Source organism: Buteo buteo, chromosome 3 (assembly GCF_964188355.1).
Source record: "Buteo buteo chromosome 3, bButBut1.hap1.1, whole genome shotgun sequence".
Lineage (NCBI taxonomy): Eukaryota > Metazoa > Chordata > Aves > Accipitriformes > Accipitridae > Buteo > Buteo buteo.
Genome location: NC_134173.1, coordinates 19,354,150 through 19,375,417, shown reverse-complemented (window position 1 = coordinate 19,375,417; position 21,268 = coordinate 19,354,150). Strand labels below are relative to the sequence as shown.

Genomic DNA, 21,268 nt, shown 5'->3' with positions numbered 1-21,268 from the left:
TTCAGTCATCTCTGGGAAAAGCACATTACTCTGAACCACACTAGAGGCTGATGTAAGTCACAAAACCAGATCACTATCTCCACAGTAACACCCTTCACTCCCCCAAAATCAAAAAACAAGCCCAAAATACCAACTTCCATCCTCAACAATTTCCAGATGCATACACTTCCTCAGTCCCTCCTTTCAGCACCACCCCACATTTATCACTTTCAATGTCTCTTCTTGGGTGCCTGGTCATCTCCTCAAATTGAGGCTCTTTGAAACACAGCAAGTCTGACCTTTGTCTTTCTTCTGGATTTCCATTTCTGTTTTCACAGCCTGTTAATTTGGATGTGATCTTTTATTCTCTATTTCTGCATCCCTTCTGCTACATTCAGTCTTTTATGGAAGTCCTGTCACTTCCTTCCCTGTCATTTCTAGGATTCACACATTCTTGCTGGCCACCATGACTAACATACTTTCTACTGACAGTGTTATTTGCTATTTTTATTATTGGTCTCCCAGCTGGCCTAGCTGGCTGTCTTCTTCATCTTCCTAGCCTCCTTCGAAACATCATTCATCTCTGAACCCGACTACTCATGTTCTCATTTCTCAAAGAAACAGCCAGTGATTTCTTCACTCTTTTCTATAAACACCTCCTACCCCATTTCTCACTCTACTAACATCTTCCTTATTCTATGTACTCTCACCTTTCATACTCCATTTGCCTTCTTTCCTATTCTTCGCTTAACTGCTTTTATCTGCCTGCCTTCAAATCCTTCATAAAATGGGCTTAAAATACCCTGAAACACACAATCTCATTACAGTCACATCATTATATAATTATCTTCCCCTTAATGATTCTCTCCTGTGACATTCAGCAGGTCAGTAAATTACACTTCATTTGTATTTCTTCAAATGTAACTCAATTTGCTTCCAATGAAGACGACTGTTTCTCTGGAGTCACACCAATACAATCCCTATAACCCACGGCTCGCTTTTTCAGAAAAATGGCAAGCTCTGAAGACCAACTCCCACACGAGGGCATGTGGTTTCTAAAGGGGAGAGGCAAAACACCAACAAAGTTACAGCTTCAGACAAATATTTATTCTTCTGAAATCTGTCCAAAACAACAGTCATCCATCTTGGTACTTTGATCCATCCCGGTTCTTTACAAGACCCTCACACAGAAAAAATGTTACACATACATAAATATGATTAACTTCTGTATACATTAATAGCAAGGAAATCATGTGTAATACTTATCTAAGTGCTGGACACTACTATTCATCAACATGTACACTAAGATCCACCACAGAAAACTAGCTATGTGGCAGCAGGCACTTGTCCTGCTCAGTCAATCTCTTCAGGCAAAGTCAAGTAATTATGTTTCCTCATTGTTGCCAAAATGATGAAATAAATTTTGTAACATAAACAAAAGGATCAGCCAGTGCACAATAACTCTAAAAGGATAGAAAATATCTGTATCCCCATGCAACTGAACAAAATAATCCAGTATTTTACTGTGAACTAAGGAAATCTGTTAATCTTTAGCTGAAAGAGTTTAATTTCACCCACCAGGTACTTTAAATATACTTTCAAATGCGTCCTGTGTGTGTTCACATACCCACTGGTTATGTAAAAAATAAATCCATTCCCACCACTAGACCTGAATTTTTACTATTCTGCTCTACCACTCTTGTTTCAGAGACAGGATTTCCACACCTTTTCTCTCCAATGCCACCTGGGAGGATAACACAGGGTAAAACTCTTCCACCTGCCAATTCTAGTACTGGAGCAAACATTTATTTATACCTCTGCTACAGATTTATAGCATTTACCACAAAAGGAAATAAGATAACTTCATGTAGTAAAACTAGGTACGTCTACACTCTCACATTTTTGAAAGCTGGTTTACTTCACTACACTTTAATGAATATAATCTGCAAGATAATCCATTATTACTGCACAAAAGATGTAACTGGACTTCCCTCTGCAAAGTTTTGTTCTTTAGAAGAGAAACAGAGCAATCATCATCCCAGCCAACAAACTAGGCAGTTTATCTGGTGATATTTCCACAAGCACTGTAAGAAAAACCCGCCAAAAACCCTTCTGAAATTTTTTTGACAGACAAAATTATTCACAAGTTGCTAAGAGAGAGATCTTCGGAAGGAGCACACTCTTCCTTCCACATTAATTCTCAGGGACATTTTTAGCAGACACTAGAAGACCAGGCAGACACTACACCTGCTGACACTAAGCATTGGTGAAAGATGAAGTAGGCATCTGACCAAGCACATGTTTATTTTCTGCATGTACTACACTGCCTTTGACCCTCAACCCAGTGGATGTTTTCAACAGTGGCAGTCGTGTTCTGAACCATGCAAACTGCTTTCACACCTTTGCAGATTTAACCACGGCAAATTTACCTCTCTCACATCATTATGAACATATTTATTCTCTTTACAATTTTGACTAGCCTGTTTCATCTCATTGTAGCCAGCTGGATCTTTCACAGGGACTTTGGACTTGCTAACACATCCATGCACAGAGACCCTTTGAATGCTGAATCTTTCCATTTCTACTTCCTAGGAAGCCATCAAAAAATGTGATGCGTATCATAGTACTCAGTGTTGTGTGTCTTACAGGTATCTAATGAATAGCACACCTTAATTAAATTGTTAATGTTACATCATGTTTCATATTCACACCTAATTCATACAGTTAAGTTTTCTTAGACAATTTTAATTTTGGTCATAACCCCAATCTCAGATTTGTCAGGGTGCATTGAAAGTAACTATTTTCAAGTTACCAGAACTCCATCACATATCGAAGAAACACATTTGGGGCTAAGTCTGACTTTTTCCCCTGCCTGTTAAATAATGGCAAAAGATTCTGCTTTCTCTTACAGGAGCATCATTTAAATTATTAGGATATAATTGTTTGATATTACCACTTTCAGTAATTCTGACTCACAGAGACCAGTGCTATTGCATCTTTGTTATAATTACTTTTAAATTATAAGGCAGTTCAGGTAGCACTACCCATTCTATATTTGACTAATGCCATTTCCAAAAAAAGAAGACAGATGGTTACTGCGGGATGCTGACAACTCAAAATTCACAAGAAATCAATGCAAGATATAAAGATTCAAATACTACAAGGTCAAAGCCATCTGTATCAGAAATCGTGTGGCCAGCAGGACCAGGGCACCAATTGTCCCCCTGTACTCAGCACTGGTGAGGCCGCACCTCGAGTACTGTGTTCAGTTTTGGGCCCCTCACTACAGGAAAGATATTGAGGTGCTGCAGCATGTCCAGAGAAGGGCAATGTAGCTGGTAAAGGGTCTAGAGATCAAGTCTTATGAGGAGCAGCTGAGGGAACTGGGGTTGTTTAGCCTGGAGAAAAGGAGGCTGAGGGGAGACCTTATCGCTCTCTACAACTACCTGAAGGGAGGTTGTAGTGAGGTGGGTGCTGGTCTCTTCTGTCAGGTGGCTGGAGATAGGACGAGAGGAAATGGCCTCAAGTTGTGGCAAGGAAGGTTTAGATTGGATATTAGGAAATATTTCTTCACTGAAAGGGTTATCAAGCATTGGAATGGGCTGCCCAGGGAAGGGGTTGAGTCACCATCCCTGAAGGTGTTTAAAAGACGTGTAGATGTGGTGCTTAGGGACGTGGTTTAAGTGGTGGAGTTGGCAGTGTTAGGTTTATGCTTGGACTCAATGATCTTAAAGGTCTTTTCCAACCTAAGCAATTCTATTCTATTCTGTAACACCTTTTATTATATTACCTCTACCTTATTAGTAATTGATCTTTTAGAAGTGATCTAAATATATAATGAGCTTAATTATACTATAATATAAAACTGACAGACAGGGAGCTGGGGCAAACTGCAATGAAAGATGCACTCTTCACACGGTTACCAACAAAAACACATAAAGGAAAGTGCAAAGGAGGATATTAAATGATGGAGGCAATTTGCTTGTGTTTTTGTTCAGAACACTCAACATCCCTGGGGGCCCTAAATCTCTTATTCTGGATACAACCAGACAGGAACAGCTAAAAAAAATTAAAAAGAAGGAAAAAAGGCTAGCAGCAAAGGCTACTCTGTCAGCCGAAGGAATCTTTCTTCCTTGTTCGTGAGGAGAGACGATGATGTTACAGCCTGTGGCAGTGATCCTTGAAGGGCAATGTTTTCTACCACCGTTTTGATAAAAACCAACATGAAACAAGCAACTTCCCTCTAATGGGCTAACAACAGCTCTGTGAACAGCACTGATAGTATCTTCTGTAGTTTTGATTAACCACTTTGTGAAACATACCCTCCTTCTCTTGTGCCCAAGACTGCCTTCTTAATGTCTCTTTTTCTGCTGTTTGTGCATGCCCATGACATCATTAATTTACTGACATCATTTGTGGTCTTACACTAACCACAGACTGCTACTGCTGACTTTGAGGCTGAATCTCATATATTTCTTATTTTAAGTACAAGGAACAATCTAATTAGATACAAACAAACCTCGGGAATAAAGGGACTGACAAGTTGATGATTAGTTATCTCAAGTTACATAACGCAGCAACAACAGCAGTTTCTTTCTAATTTTGTTTCACATCTTCCTCTGATTTACTCAACTTTGTTAAGATGAGATGGCATGTTACATGTTATCTGATTCATGGAATGATGACACTGGCCATTCTCAGTAACCTTCTGGCACTGGCAGCACTTGTTCTTGGATAATTGCCTAGAGAATCATTACTTTAAAAAAAAAAAAAAAAGAAATAATAATAAAAAAAAAGCCATTTGTATTATGCATTAAAGAATCTGCTGACCTGAAAGGTGACGTTTTAAAATCAGTTAAGCAACCAATGTGCACCAATCCTAGCTACCCACATCAACATGTCAAAGAATAAAACTGTATCAATTCTAGTACAAAAATGTTACTAACAGAATGAATTACCTGAGAACATTTCATATGCACCACCTCAAGCGAAAAAAAAAAAAAAGAGGTGTTATATTTGCAAATAGCATATGTTTACCTTCATTTACCTTACTACCTTTAGTAATAATACAAGTTTGTAAAATGCTATTCTGCAGCATCCTCCCTCTCCCCACCTATGCAAGATTTGACTCACTCCTTATGCACAGAAGTAGGATGCAAACAGGAAACTTGTCAGGTCTGATTTGCAAAAAGGATGGGTAAACCCAGACAAGCATGATTCAGTAAATGACATGGATTCTAGCAATTCTGACAGTCAGGCACATCTTCTTTAGCTGTTTTTTTCTTCTTGCACATGCTAGGAGAGATACACACACTACTTGCTACAATATCAGAAATATTTGAACACTTTGGTTATACAATCTTTATGAAAGTCTAAAGCTAAAATTACTAATATTTATAGACCACTTTTTAAAACACTCTCTATCTTGATATTTCCCTGTACATATAAATATACTTTTTAAATGTTTTATATTTAGAAAAGAAGGTGGTCTCATAACAAAACACCAGTTTGAGCAACGGATGAAATAGGTTGCCCAATTAGGCAACCAAACGAAAAGAATAATTGAGTGTGATGCTTCTGCAGTGATATGCTCCGATGACATAGTACATATTGTAGTCATAGTGTTGCATGGGGGGGGGGACGAGTTAATCTTTCAAAGAAGGGAAGGAGCAACAGATGAACAGTGAAAAATGCAAATGCTAAACTACAGGAACTGTGAGGACATTTCCCACAATTACAACAGTTAACAGCATAAATAACCCTCAGAAAAGTCATCTGGGCAGCTACAAGTATACTACACCAGTTATTGTTCTCCATGTTGAAATCATCTATTACCTAAGGGCAGACATGTACAGAACAGGAGAAAAAACACTAGTTGCATGTAACTTCTGGCATCGGTAACTTCCGGCATCGGTAACTTCCTTTTATCAAACGAAGGCTAGCTACACTACATGCAGTGAACAGTTCAACTTTTCATACAGTTAAACTGCAACTTCTCCCATGCTTCTTGCAGAATGAAAAAGGTTAGAGAAGAGAATTTCCAATATACAGTGGATTGACCCTCTAAAAGCAGCACAGTTAACTAAACACTACAGTCAAAGAAACACATAAGTCTTGCAACTTTCAGGCAAAAATTTGGAAACAATTCATTCTGCTGGGTCTATAAAACCCAGTACAACAGATTCTGTGAATGACTAGCACCAAGTGTTTCATATATCCAAAACGCAAGCCAGCTTTTCAAATACTTGTTTTGAAATTGCAACCCAACAGTAAAATAACTACTGCTAAAAGTAATTTGTCAATACTACACGAGATGGAGATCACCTAGGAGAAAAGAATGCAATACAGAAACATGCAGAACTGATTTTTTGCTGTGGTTTTAAAACAAATTAGCTGTCGGTGATTTGCAGAATAACAAGAAATAGTGACTAATTAAAAATATTCAAGTATGTGAGCATGATTGCTGGGAAAATAATGCCAATGATCTACTGGCTAGTTAGCCCCTTAGAGAATGCCAGGATTGGACAATTCTTGCAATTGAGAAGAAATGGTGTAGGTCTTGTATTAATTCATCATTCTGTTCATTGCAAGTCAGTAACAGATGACTGTGCCAATGTTACAGAATAACGTTCATTAATATTCAGTACTTCCAGTGGAGAAATGCAAGTTGAACCTTTTTGAGCCTTTGGATGCATATTGTATGTGTTAAGATACAGCAAATTGGAACATGCCCTACAGATACTGGCTATGGCTAATTTATTTGTTTTTAAAACCAAGAATGGAAAATTGCACTCTCTGACATCTGAGGTACCAGTGAGTTCAGAGAAAGACTGAAGAAACAATTCCTCATAGCGGGATTTCCAAGACCCACTGCTATACAGTTTAGAACCAAAACCCAAAAGCCATAACCAGGACATCTTGAAGAACATACTTAGGCATCTACATTCGTGTGAGGAGAGAGAGAGTAGGATTTACTGTAAAGACTAAATACTTTGGTCCTTAAATAAAAAATGAGACAGAAAAATTCCTACAAGTTCTGCCTGGGTACCAATGCTGACTGTTCAGATATAATATCCAAGATCAATTTATTTTTACTTATGAACCTTTGATCACAGTTTAGAAATTTGGGGGTTGTTGGGTTTTTTCTTTTCTTTTAAGGAACAATAAAAATGATCAATGTCTACTTTCTGTTTCTCACACTCAACCAAGGAGAAAAAGTTTTTGATCAGATCTCCCTTGTGACATTCAATGTAAGCTACTGGGCCATACCAACAGCAGCACAGCCAAGGGAAGTGATTATTCCCCTTTACTCAGCCCTCATTAAACTACATCTGGAGTACCACATGCAATTTTTGCCCCTCTCAGGACAAGAAATATGTTGATAAATTTTAACAAGCCCAGGGGAGGGCACCTCACAGTAGCCCCCCCCAACACCTAAGGGGAGGTTACAGAAAAGACAGAGCCAGGATCTCTACAATGGTGCGGTGCGTACTGAGAGACAATGGCCACAAACTGAAGTCAGGAGGATATAAGGGGGGGTAAAGAAAAAAAAAAACAACAATCACTGTGAGGCTAACTAAGCACTGGAAGAGCTTGTAGACCTCCATTCTCAGAGACTTTCAAAACCCAACAGGAAAAAACCCTGAGGAATCGCATTTAAATTCAGTGTTGCATTGAGCAGGAGATTGGAGAAGAGACCTCCTGAGGTGTCTTCCAGCCCGGGATGCTACAAAGAGGGAAACACAGGGACAGACCAGAGCCCATCTTGTAATCACCCTAGAAACCTGGCAGGGGAGAGGCCAACCTCAACTGCTTCAAAAGAATGTATGCGAAGCCCAAACTGAGTAACTATGGAGTTACTTGCCCCACCGGAGAACATTATTCTTTCTCCTCAAACAGATGCTGGTTTCAGTGACTTAGCTGTCTCATCCTTTTTGTGCTTTTTTAAACAACTGCTGCATTCTTATTTTAGTGTTATTTCAACAACAACTAACATGCATTACTTATGCAGGCAGGATACTCTGGTAATGAGACTTGCTTGTTCCTTCCAGTTTGCAATATTTTGTAGCATTGGAACAACTGTACTACTTTTTCATTTCAAGGGCAACAGGAAAACAACTGCCTCCATAGGGGGAAGAAACAAACGGAATTCCCCCAAATACAGTAACAGTAAATACAGGCAGGAAATAACCTGATATCGTTCTTCTGCAATTCTAGCAATTCCAACTGCTTCACCCTCCGGGGCACACTAACGACCATTTGGGACCTTCTGCCATTTCCTTACTGTTGCCAGTACAGCTCATCACCAAATAGCCAAGTTGTAGGAAACAAGATTTCTGTATTGCTTCTTTTCTGCATTTTAATGTGGACTTCTCTACAGGGAGGGATCAATGTAAATGATTAGGCCAACCCTCATTTCTAGACCCTCAAAATGGCACAGTGGGGTTGTCTTACACCCCCCAGTATGTCTGCATGCTATGATAAAAATGCAGGTGTCAGGAATGGCTTATTGAGGCTGCCAAAAATTGACAGTGGTTTATTTCATGTAAGGTTATTGTATCTTAAAGCAATTTTTGCTTAAAATCGCAGCAGTACAATAAACTGCAAGGATCTTTTTAAACACACATAAAAAGAGTATGCTTACTTTTGCTTTCAGCAAATTAACAAGAAACATATTTGTAGATGGTCTTCAAATAACTGTGATGCTATATTTGCAGATGGCAATGAAAAGCTGTGAGAAACAGGTTTTGATGTTTATGTACACTAATGGGCATGATAATTGAGTTTGTTGACTCAGTTCCATAAGAACAAATGGCTGACAGGTTAAACACTACAGAAGGGTATTTTAAGATATAATGCGTCATAAAACTGTATATATACGCACTATTTCTTGTATTGTATTTTGTCTCAGAGTAAACATATAGACATTGTGTTTCAAGGTCAAACAAATCAAAAGATTAGAACTTGGGGAGGAAAGTTGTATTGGGTTGAGAAGGCATAAAATAGGGTCGATTTTCTCAGACTTGAGACTTCTCTTATGACAAAGCCATCACTTGCAGAAGAGCGATGGAAAATAAACGTCACTGAATGCTAATCCTTCTAAACATTACAGGGCCCACCGTTAAGAGCAGCCAGCTGTTAAACAAGGAGATGAAGTCAATTACTGGATTTATTTCGAAAGGAGGTGGGACTACACTTAAAGCTTGTGTGGTACAGAGTAAATATGACTTGTGTGGCTGACAAGGTTTCTCTCTCCCATCCATGGAGTTTTCTGTGCTGTATCTTAGGGAACATGAAGGCCATTTCATCTGAGAGTAAGGAAACAGTGAAGCTCTGAGCTGAGCTGTACAAACTGCCATGCTAACAAGCACAGCAGTAGGCTCACATAAGGAGGACTTTTGAACACAACTACATCCCATGGAAATGACAGGCCCCTCCCAAGGAGCAAGAAGGGAAATTCATTTTTATAGTAATATGGACACGTACATTATTGCCCAACAATGATCAAAGGTCCTGACCAATGTACCGTATGGTCAGAAGAGCACAAAAGCTTAGGAAAAGAAAGATGTGTCACATTAAGTAAGAAGGAGAAGCTCATTTACCACAGAAGTGAATCACAAAGAGTTCCCCTAATCAGCATATGTATTAATATAGTTAACAAAACATCTTTAAAACCATAGGAGAGGCTTTTGTTCTGTTCTGTTAGAAGAAGAGACCTGATCAGACTTCAGAAGAAAACAACCAACAAGGTCAGAGAAAATGTGATATCAAAGTCTATATACAGGTTTATAAGAAGAAACATAGTGAAAAGCATGACCTATGGAGATTAACATCTTTTCATTTGAAACATATTTTCACAAAGAGACAGACACAGTACCACACTGGTTTTGTTTTTTTTTTTCTCTATTATACACTGAAATGAAGGAAGAAAGTGCTAAACTTGATTATCTTTACCAGGAGCTTTGTTTTTAAGAACAGAGCAATGGCATTTTATCCAAAGCACTTTTTTAAAAAAAGCTGGTTATTGATTTACTTTCAACTTAGAGCAAATAAGCTATGGAAGTGGTATTTCTTATTTACATGGAACTATACTGCAAATACACATGCCTAGCATTTAGCTAGCAAATAAGAGAGATGGGTCATATTTCACAGATCTTTATTCTCTAAACTAAACAGTAATTTGACGTGTTAAATGTCTAGAGAAGAAAGAAGGAAGAGGAAGAATCAAAAAGATCATGCAGTTTTTCTGGCTGGTGGCACGTATCACAACAGAATTTCTTTGACTGACAGCACTACAACCTGCAGAAAAAAAATTTATAATCTAGCATTTAGAAAAGGTATAGATATTTCTCTACCATTTTCTACACAGAAACATAAAATTATTGCCACCAAAGAAAATGTTGATGTTATCAATGACTCATGCAAAAATGTATAAAGTAATTATAGTTCCATGCTTGCAACAAAGTGTGCTCCTTCTAAAAGATGCGCTGCAATATACGTGTCCCAGAAAGTCTGGTCTCTGACAAAGTTTCAAGAGGGTAAAACATGTAGTTTCTTTTTGGTTGTTGTCTTGTAGAAGTGGATGTAAGTATGTACCTGTGTCAAAAAATGCAGCGTTATTAAGGAATTTAATGGGACAGGTCTTTAAAATTCTAAGCACTGAGTGAAGGACCAATGAATTGAAACACGTTTTAGCAATCACATTACAGCTATGAATACTGTTTAACAATACTCTCATAGAAGTAGGCCAACAAAATAACAACATGAGCTAATATTTATTTATGGCAGTAAAAGTTTTCTACATAAATCAGGACTTGTGGAGGCAAATTTCCCTCACTTGCTTTTGGCTTCTGAATTAATCTATTCTCAGTGACCAGGAAACTGCTATTCTGAAAGATGTTGTAAAAAGCCACAAATGTAACAAGGGAAGAAAAACACAACACAAACACATGCAGCCACCATGCAGACATTTTGCATGTTCCAGACCTTTTCCAACATATGAGCACGTATTAAAACAAAATTCAGAGTAAATGTCACTGTTCTTGCTTGCTAGAGGTTAGCAGGTGATTTCCTAGACAAGCAAATCAACAGTATCAGTGACACGTAATGCTGTAATCAGCATCACGTTTTACAGTTGGAGCTTTATCAATTTGGAGAAAGGCTTACTTCCAGATTGCAAGGTGGGGGGTATGCTGGCTATCCAGTATGTTTCACTGATCGTTCCTTTCAGGGCCTTGCAACCTTAGTCTGCATTTGACAAAAGCTAAAATAAAGTTAAAGGCTAAACATACACTTGCAACTTGGAATACCTGACTGCTAGCAAAAGCAGTTCAATGTTCCCCAAATTACCCAGGAGCTAATCTCTCTAACAACGTGTCTTTTACCAAAAAAAACATCAGCATACAGTTTATTGACTGGTGACAAGGGAAAAGACAGCACTTGTTTAGCATCTCTTCGCCCACATAGGGTTTGCCTATCCTTCAGCCCAGTGAGGATCCAGAGCACACCCCCTTATCTGTTAAGGAAATAATTTTCAGTCTCCCATGCCAGTTCTGAACAAGGGGCAGAATTGACCCTCACTCTAATACCACTTAAATACTTCAGTTTTAAGTTACGGTTCTGTCAAGCTACATTAACAAATTAGTGGCTTGGAAACAGTAGACAGAGTATGTAATGTCTGCAATCCCGTGCTTTACAGTATTTTGCCAAAAAGGGAGTGATTAGTGTACCACTCACAAACACACAGGCTCACTTCTTTAAGTTTTACTTCATTTCCAAAAGAGCTTCCAAACTGAAGACTACATGAATGAGCTCAGAGAAGAAGCACTATGCTGCACTCTCTAATGGTTTAAATTGTAAAAGTATAGTCTCCTAAAGCTCTTTAATTATGGGGAAGGCAGATTTACATTATCCTCATCCCTTTCTCTTCAGAACTGGACAATTGATAGGAAACTCAGAGCTGTTAATTTCTACAGTTAATCTTAACGGTTGATTTTATGCCTTGCAAATGTTATTCTAAAGTGTTAGAGTAAATAGAACACTAGACTGTTGTTGATTTAAGTGATTATACATACTTTTTCCTATCCAAAGGATTATTTACTAAGGCAACAAACTGAAAATGAATTAGAGTACTCCTTTTTATTCACGGTGGAGTTCACCCACGGAATTCATTGCTACAGGATATTATCAAAGCTAAAACTGCGGCTCGGGATTAAAAATATAAAAGAAATTAGGATACAGAATAGCAACCTTAATGTGACATTCAGGTTTTACAACTGCCTACTCGAGATGGGAAATGGACAGGTAAGACTCTCAGGAGAAGAGGAGAAGTGCATTAATTCAACCACATCCTGAACGTAATGCATCAAAGGATATGCTTCAACAAATGCATCAAAATAAAAGATATTATATAATTGAACTTGTGGACTTTTTTTTTCATATGCAAAATCTTAAGCTGGTTTATCTGACAAAATAATCCCCACTACACCAGTTTCTCTCAGTACAAGAACCAGAGGACTCCGTCACTCATATTCCTGCCAGCAACACCTGCACTTTTTCTGAAAAATTCTTATCTGCATGCTGCCAGCTTCTAACCTGCTTAGCTTCAGAGATCTGTCAAGATGACAGCATGAAGACCTATGATCACCACAGAAGTAATGTTATGGAAAACTTCTACCCTAGAAAACAAACCTGGATTGATTTAGTTACAAATACTGATCAATCTGCTGCAGCACAGAAAAAAACAAACCAACCAACCAACCCCCAAAAAAACACTATACAGCCTTTTACTAGCTTAGCAAGTCATACGTACAGTATCTTTAGAACTGCCTGAAGATATCAGAAAGGCTTGTACAATCTACTTGACTACACAGACTTTTTTGCTAATTAGCACTTGCTAACATCATTCTTCATGACAGAAAGCAAACAGCCTGTTTCTTGGAGTGCTGCAGTCCAACAGGGTAAAGTAGGTACTGATGTTCTTCAAGTGAAACGTTATCCTTGAAAGAAGATGCTTCAGCTTCACAGGGGCTATCATTTCAATGTGAAAAGAGATGCAGAGAAGAAAAACTGGAGTGCAAACATCCAGCAGCTTTACATGCATGTGAAAAAGATTTTACTGTTATGAAGGAGCGCATAATTTGAAGTCCCTCTCAGATAATGATCCATTTAATGATACTCCCTTCCAAGAGTCCTTTTAGCAGCACCAGCCATTCTAACGTTGGTCTGCTTTTGCCAGCATTTGCAACTCTGCTACTCCAACAGACATGCTGGTAAAGCTGCACCACTAAATTATTCTAGCGCTTTAGTGGTTAAAGCTGTTGCACTCCATCCCCCCAGCCTGCTGTCTAACAGTATTTTTGTTTCCCACATTTTTGGAATTTTAGCAAACTACCCGAAATGAAAGAGCAGTGTGGCTACACACGTACAGGTGCAATAACAGTACCATTCTCTTCCTTGACCTCCCTCAGAAACATCCTCAGAAAAAGTGAGTTATCTGTTCCCAAAATGCAAAGTTCAATACTGTCTGCGGAACAAGTTACCTACCAAGCAAGCCCCACACCTTGCAAATTTATAGGTTCTGGTTTTATCTCATCTTAACCATTAAGTGCATGCAAACCACTTAAACAGAACAACCGGTTAGGATAAACAAGTAGAGGTGGCAAGAACTTAAGGAGAGTTGTTTTATTCCCATTTTTTGTGGGATGCATCTTTAAATAGAGTTTCCCAGCCTGCATGCTAGGGGGAAGCAGAGACAGACAGCCTGGGATGGTTATTACAGAAGAGAGAGAGCACTGTGCTGGCGGGTGACTGCTGCCTCCACACTCCCCCCAAAACACTTTTATCTGGATCTTAATTGAACTAAGATGTAAGCCACAGAGACTGAAATTACATTTGCTTTTTGTGCACAAGAAAATCTAACCCTGTGCCTACAAGCCTGGAAAATGTTGCTCCTGCAAGGCGGTATGTATTTCTCCCCCTCTACACCCTTCATCTGCTCCCACCAAACTAGGCAAAACTTCCTTTAATAAAAGAAGCCAGATAAATTTCTAAAACATTTCAAGAGGGGAAGGAAACTTAACAGCCATTTTAGGATCTCTTGTGCAAACTGGCATTCGAGTTAATTTTTTTTTTTTTCAGCATGCTACCCATTAAGGGGTTCCTAGACTTTTTGTTGCTGTGACTAACGTTTTTATGAGTGTTCTGGGACAACAACAGAGTTTTAAAATGTAACAGGAAGTCTATGTGAATCTCTCTCATGCTGTTCCCTATGATTCTTCTCAGTACATCATAATGAATATTCCCCAATGCCACCATAATAACAAAACAAACAAATAAAACAAATCAAACAAAAAAGAAAAAAAAGAAAAATTAGTTTGATCTTTCTTTGCCTTGTTTTCAGTAACTGGTCAATTAATTGTAGAGCATAACAAGCAGTGCTTTTGTGCTCTTGCTGACTATGTGAAGTTTATTTCAACTTCAAAAATATGTCAGAGTTTTTTAATACGTATGTATACAGCCATATCCACACGTACATACTGTCACATGCAATGTCACTACGCAAATTACCCTCTAGTCTGAACGGTTGTGCACCACAACTTGCTTTGCCTCATCACCTTAACATCACTTGTACGGACTGGCACATGAAAATCATTCAGTCACCTGAAAACTGCAACACAATGTCATATCGTACCATCATTTTTAAACAGCCACGTCCAGTGAAATCAACAACAGGCACCCAAACAATAATAATCCAAGCATGGCATGGTTCACTGCCTCCACAGACTTGCCTTAATGTTACAGAGCTGTACATCTTATTCTATCTATAGAAAATGCGAATACTAATAATTCAAAGCATCAAAACATATAGGGAGGTACTGGATTCTGAAATACTCTTTAAAACACATAATTTTAACAGCATTTTAGTACCTGTTAATGTAGCAATGCAGGTATTTCCCCTTCAAAGTTTTCATCAATACTTGTTAATTTGGGGATAAAAGTCAAAGAGCACCCAAGCATGCCAAATCTACCTTTTCCTTTCAAGGAAGAACAAGGACCTCAGTCCCACTGAGGCGCTTCCAACAACTGAATATATGTGGTTTTGAAAATACTGTGTATGCTTTCAAAAATATTCTCTATAACACATTGTTTATATCCTGAAGAGATGATCATTCTGATTCATTCAATATCATTCTGATGAATAACGGTCACTGAAAGGAGAAATAAAAGCAATTCCTGCTATTTACCAGGAGTTCAAAGATTTGCCTTGAAGAAACAAGTGAAAACTTCCAAATAATATCTGAACTCTGTTGCCTACAAAAACTCTTAAGTATTTTCTTTTTACCTGCCATCACTTACCAAACACTGATACCTGTGCTCACTCCCTCAAAAAAAACCAACTTTCTAGAAGCTCCTACAATTCTGACTTCATCTGGGTCAAAATCCCAGAGTTTAGAAAGCAAGTGTAACTTCTCGGAAGCTCTTGGGCCAGGCAGCTAGCTCACCAAAGTCAATTTGCCGATAACACGCAATCCAGCAGCATCGGTCAAAAACCAGAGAAAGCTGTTCTCACTAAGCATTTTTCTTCCCAGCACCCCATTTGAAAATAAAAATATTCTTCTAAAAAGAAAACTAATGAATTGTGTGTGAAGTAAAACAATTGGAAGCAGAATAATTAAAAACTGTTATCAAGTGATGTAAACCACAACTTTGTGGTTCAAGTCTTTATAAACCAAAGAAAGCAATTAGCAAAAGATTGTTCTGATGCCTTACTTCAGAGAGACAAATCACATTTTGCATGTTTCAAGTTCATAGGAGTAACAAAAAAAAGACAGCTTCACGCCAAGGCTCAAGCTTTAAAAAACAAAACACAAAAAAAGCCCACTTCCCACCACCACTGCCAAAAGCTCCCTCTCCTCCATTTTATTATTTGTTTTTTCTGCGTTGTACTACTATGATACAGGAAAACATCATATTGCAGTAATCTCACTAAAAAAAAAAAAACACAACAGATCCAACTCTCTGTGTCTTATTACAGAACACAGTACTTCATTTGCAACGAAGTTTCACGTTACTGCAAGTTATCATTTAACCTCTAGTTTCGCATCAGACTGAACATAAGATTTTATCATGAAAATAACATGACAGTGGACAAACTGTGAAGTCATAAGCCTACAATCAGCCTTTCAATCTCCAAAGTCTTTCATTTTGTACATGTTAAATTTCCTGCCTTCAGCAGACACTAAAGACACATCATTCATGAGCTTTAAATGGATACGTCTGGGCTCACCTGCACAAAAGTATGCTCATCAGTGCTACAGATCTGATCCTACAAAATTCTTATAAGGAATTGTGTTTTCCCAGTTACGTGGTACTAATCAACGCTTGGAAAGTATTTCATACCAGCAAAGGTAAACAGCATTAGTATTTAATTTTACTTACTTTTAAAATAAAGGTTTTAAAGTATTAAGGATTTAAAGCATTAACCATTTTTGAAGTATTTAAGGAATCATCTCTCAGCTTAGCAGATGTGTTATTTTTAACAAGTTTGCCACAGCTGCCGTTGCCCTCCACACACCTCATCAGGGCTCTCCAACCTTGTTATTTTCTACTCTCAGAAACAGAAAAGTAAATTATACCACGATAAGAAACTACAGTAATCTAGCATATTAAAATCCCACATGCACAGATTCTGAACCAAAAGAACAACTTGGTATTTCCACCCTTTTGGCGCTGCCAGACACATTTACTGCCCACAGAGGGGTAGGAGACATCGGCATCGCTCTGCGCAGTTGAGTCCTTGCCTCGTGGCAGCTTTTCAGCTGCGGATGGAACCTCACCGTAAGTCATACAAAAAATCATCACTCTGGTATATGAACTCTAAAAAGCCTTTTTCCAGAAGCCCACAAAACACTTCCCTGATGCTTTGGAAAGGAGGAGAGCATTGGCTCAGGGGTAACTCAGGTGCAGGCACAAGAAAAGTGGAGAAGTGAAGCAGGCTGAACTAGGTTTCACCCTAGCGAGGACTCTGCTAACAGCTTGTAAAGGGGAAAAAAGTAACACCTACAGAGACAGTAAATGAAGGGAAAAGTGCTTTGTCCATTTACTGGTTCCTCTCTCAAATCCAACTGAACAAGATCACTAGGTCCAAAAACAAAAGCTCCGCAGTGAGATTCCTTTTTCATACTCAAGATGGGAAGTCCCTCCTTCAGGTTTTATATTTTGATTAATCTTGAGATGAGTAAGATTTACGACCACAAGCAATTCATGACAACATCAGTTCTCATCTGTGGGGGTACTACTGCAATGCGAAAGTACCTCTGCATTACTAAATATCAGGAATCAGGACAGCAAAACAGTTTTATCTGAACTTGCTCTGATAAAGAAAGAGTTTGGCGAGAACCAGATTGAGCGGCTGACAGAACAATACCTCCACTATTGAAGTACCACAGCTAGATTAAAGTCACATAAAAAAATGCCACCTGAACACAATTTATCTTCTAGAACCTTTCCTGCTCCCCATGTGTCTTTCCAGCAAATTCATCCTCATCCGTAATCTAACCATCTTTCCTAAGTTTGAAGAAAATACGGACGGGGCCCGACCAGTTTCAAACGGGGGTGCCCTATGCCCAACCCTGGCACTGAAGGACCCGCCGGGTCCCACCACCCCTTGGCCTCGAAGGCAGCCGACCCCCAGCTCCTGCGCACCCAGCATCGCCGCACACCGGCCACCAAGGCGCCGACGCCCGGCCGCGCAGGGACGGCCTCAAAGCAGGCGGCGGCCCCTCACCTGCTGCCGTGGGTCCGGGGAACTGTGCCCCCCCCAGCCCCAGTGGGGGCCACCAAGCGCGGGGCTGGGCACCCGCAGGGGGGCCACAGGCTGCGGAAAGGGCGGAAAGCGGGTGCTGGCGAGCCGCCTCCATCTCACCCTTCGGACAGCCCCGCTAACAGCGCCCACCGCACCGCCTCAAGCAAAGCGATGGGCAAAAAAGTACGTTTTCACGAGGGCACCTGGAGCCAGAGCGTGGGGCACCTCCCGGGCAGAGCGGAGGGGAGATGCTGAAACCGAGGGGCTCTGGCGGGGCCGCCGAGGGGCTCGCCGAGGGCAAAGCCCTTCGGGGCGGGCGGGGGGGGGGGGTCGGCCGGGCCCCACTGAGAGCGGCCCCCGCAGTCCCCGCGCCCGCTCCCGCGGCCGGGGAGGGGCTGGCGGAGGCCGGGACCGGCCCGGGGGCTCCGCGGCGGCGGCCGCCGAGCAAGGTAAGGCAGGCACCGCTCCGCCGCCCGCGGAGGATGCGCGGCGCGGGACTGACCGCCGAGGGGCTTCTCTCCGCGCCGGGCGGGGCGGAGGGCGCAGCACCCCCGGCTCCCGCTTTCCTTCCCCCCGCCCCGCAGCCCCCCACCGCCCCGGCGGGCACCAGCCCCAGCCGCGGCTGAGCCGCCCTCCGCGGCCGCAGCTTCCCGGGCGAGCCCGTCGTCCGACCGATCGAACGGGTAATCGTTGCTTATTCAGAGTTTTATTTTCAAATCGTGCGGAGGGCATGGATTAATATTAACATATTCACCCATGGCTGGACACCGCAGTTCTCCATCCAAAAACAATTCGGTCCTTGGACGGCCGCCTGCTAAGTAACGCGATGTAATAAACTGAAATTTCGCGCTCTCCAAATAAGAAAAATCTCCCTCCGGCAAACCTCCGTAAATTGGAGAACCGCTCCTCCTGGGAGAGGCTCGCTCCCCGCTTTTACGAAGCGCCCCCAGCCCCTCACGAGGCAGAGGAACCAGGGCGAGCACCGAACCTCCCCTCTCCCACGCCTTTCCCCGAGGATGCGGGGCGGCGCGGGCCACAGTAGCCAGCGGCAGCCAAGAGCCGCCGAGCCCCGCCGAGCCCCGCCGAGCCGGTGCTGCGGCAGCGAGCAGAGCCCGCCACACGTGCGAGCCCCGCACCCCCGGGCGGACAGCGACACCCCCCCCCCCCCCCAGTAACGACAGCAACAGATACGTGAGAAATGAGGGGTGAGCTACGAAGTTTCTTGGGGAAACCGCGGAACGGGGGAGCAGCCGCGAGGAAGGAGAGCGGGCGCATCGCCCAAGCCCGCCGGCCCGCCGGGCAGCGAGGACGGCCCCGCGGCCCCGGGACGCGCACCCGCCCGGCGACCCGCCGACGGACGGACGGAGGGAGGGAGGGACGTACCGGCAGTCAGGCACACGGGCAGGAGCAGCCGGAAGGTGAGCCCGCACACCACCTCGGTGGCCATCGCGGCGGGGCGGGGGTCGCGGCCGGCCGGCGGAGAGCCGTCCCTCTCTGCGCGCCGCCGCCGCTCCTAGGTCCGCCCGTGCGCGGAGCCGCCGCGGCGGCGGAGCATCGCCCGTCCCCTCCTCGCCTCGTCTCGCCTCGCCTCAGCCGCGCCGCCTCACGCCGCCCGCCGCATCCCGGCGGCAGCCCACGCAACCAGCAGCCGCGCCGCACCCCCGGCCCGGGGCACGCACACGCCCGCCCCCTCGGGGCTCCCCCCACCGCCCTCCCGCCCTCCTTCCCTCCGCCGGCAGCGCGGCAGCGCGGAGCGGGCCCCCCCCGCCCCCGCCGCCCCGACGGCGCGGGCCCAGCCGGCGGCACCCCACGGCGCGCCCCGCGATGAAGCCAACCGCCCCGCGCCCCGCCCCGCCCCGCCGGGGCCGGGCCGTCCCCCCAGGGGGGCGGGCGTGCGCTGCCGGCCCCGGCCCCTGCTCCTGCCCCGGGTCGTGCCCTTGCCCCTGCCCCTGCCCCTGCCGCTGCCCCTACTCCTGCCCCTGCCCCTGCCCCTGTCCCTACTCCTGCCCCTGTCCCTACGCCTGCCCCTGCTCCTGTCCCTGCCCCTGCCCCTGTCCCTACTCCTGCCCCTGCTCCTGTCCCTGCCGCTGCCCCTACTCCTGCCCCTGCCCCTGTCCCTACTCCTGCCCCTGCTCCTGTCCCTGCCCCTGCCCCTGTCCCTACTCCTGCCCCTGCTCCTGTCCCTGCCCCTGCCCCTACTCCTGCCCCTGCTCCTGTCCCTGCCCCTGCCCCTGTCCCTGTCCCTGTCCCTACTCCTGCCCCTGCCCCTGTCCCTGCCCCTGCCCCTGCCCCTGCTCCTGTCCCTGCCCCTGCCCCTGCTCCTGTCCCTGTCCCTACTCCTGCCCCTGCCCCACCGGCCGGCAGCGGCCGCTGCCTGCGCGTCCCCTCCGCGCCGCGGGGACCGTCCTGTCGTGTGTCCCCCCCCCCCCAAAGCTGGCTCCTGTTCTGAACTTGAAACTTTACAGGTTTTCCCTAACCCTGCTCTTTGTGCTGGGTTGGCGGGGGGGGCTCTTTATTACTGGAAATTTTTTTTTACCTCATTTTTTTAATTTTTTTTGCTTAAATTTTTGTTCTTTTGTTGGCTGTCAGGTTTGGGTTTTAGGTTTTTTTTTTTGGAGGGGGGAGCAGTTTTCTCTAATTTGTTGATTTCCCTCCCCAGGTTTCAGCAGCACATTTAGGTCCACAAGAAAATTGTCGCCTGGAAAAAAAATAGATCTGCGGTCACTGGAATGTATTTGACTTTTCTGGAAAGCTTTTTACCCTTTAACACATGGTGCTGGTTAGAAAGTGCTGTGGGTTTAAAGGGGCAGTTTCAAGGCTCAGCTGGTGCATCCCTCTGTGTGTGCTGAATAAACCTAATCGTTAGGGCTGAAATAGTGATGCCATAAAATAGAGAGTTATTAATGTTGGAATTCATACAAGTAAAAATCCATTTAATCTTCAGCAATATATTGCAATCCCTCCCACTTAAATGGGGCAAGTTTAGGCAAAACATCCCCTTCGTGGGGGCAGTGCTGGAGATAGTAACTTTTCACTCATGTGCAAGACCTGCAGTAGGAGAAAGCAGGAGCGGTGCCCCTGTGGTCCTTAACATAAATTCTCAGTGATTCTTCCTGGTGAAGGACCTCACCTGGTCTTACTTCGAATCTAAGAAGCCTTAGATTTGCTTTTGAAGTCCTGGATTTTTGACTCTTACAATTACTTAAGCATTCTTTGCTTTCCCATTCTTTTTTAAAAAAATCTTTTTCTCATGCTTGTTGCAGAGAAAAATGTTTGCAAACATGAGTGTGACTCACAGGAAAATACAAAGGGTCTTTTAAAGAAAAAAGAAAAACTTTGTGTTTGGGAGGTTCAAGTGATATGAGTTGAGCCATGTGGTCATCCGATTTTTGTTTTATGAATAATGGCAATTACTCAGATACTCAAATATTACATAACAGGCTAACTGACTCTGATACTAGTATCTTTGGAAAGTAAAGAACT

General features: G+C 43.0%; 1 protein-coding gene across 2 annotated transcripts in view; it reads right to left on the bottom strand.

Moving 5' to 3' along the window:
• The window catches only part of PIEZO2 (piezo type mechanosensitive ion channel component 2), a 312,188-nt gene extending 292,820 nt beyond the window's left edge, over positions 1-19,368 (bottom strand). For both annotated transcript variants that reach the window (XM_075022962.1, XM_075022964.1), the window contains exon 1: positions 19,169-19,368. In XM_075022962.1, the coding sequence (XP_074879063.1) occupies positions 19,169-19,232 (64 nt within the window). In that variant the 5' untranslated portion in view covers positions 19,233-19,368. The remainder of the gene's footprint in view (positions 1-19,168) is intronic.
• Positions 19,369-21,268: the final 1,900 nt, after the last annotated feature.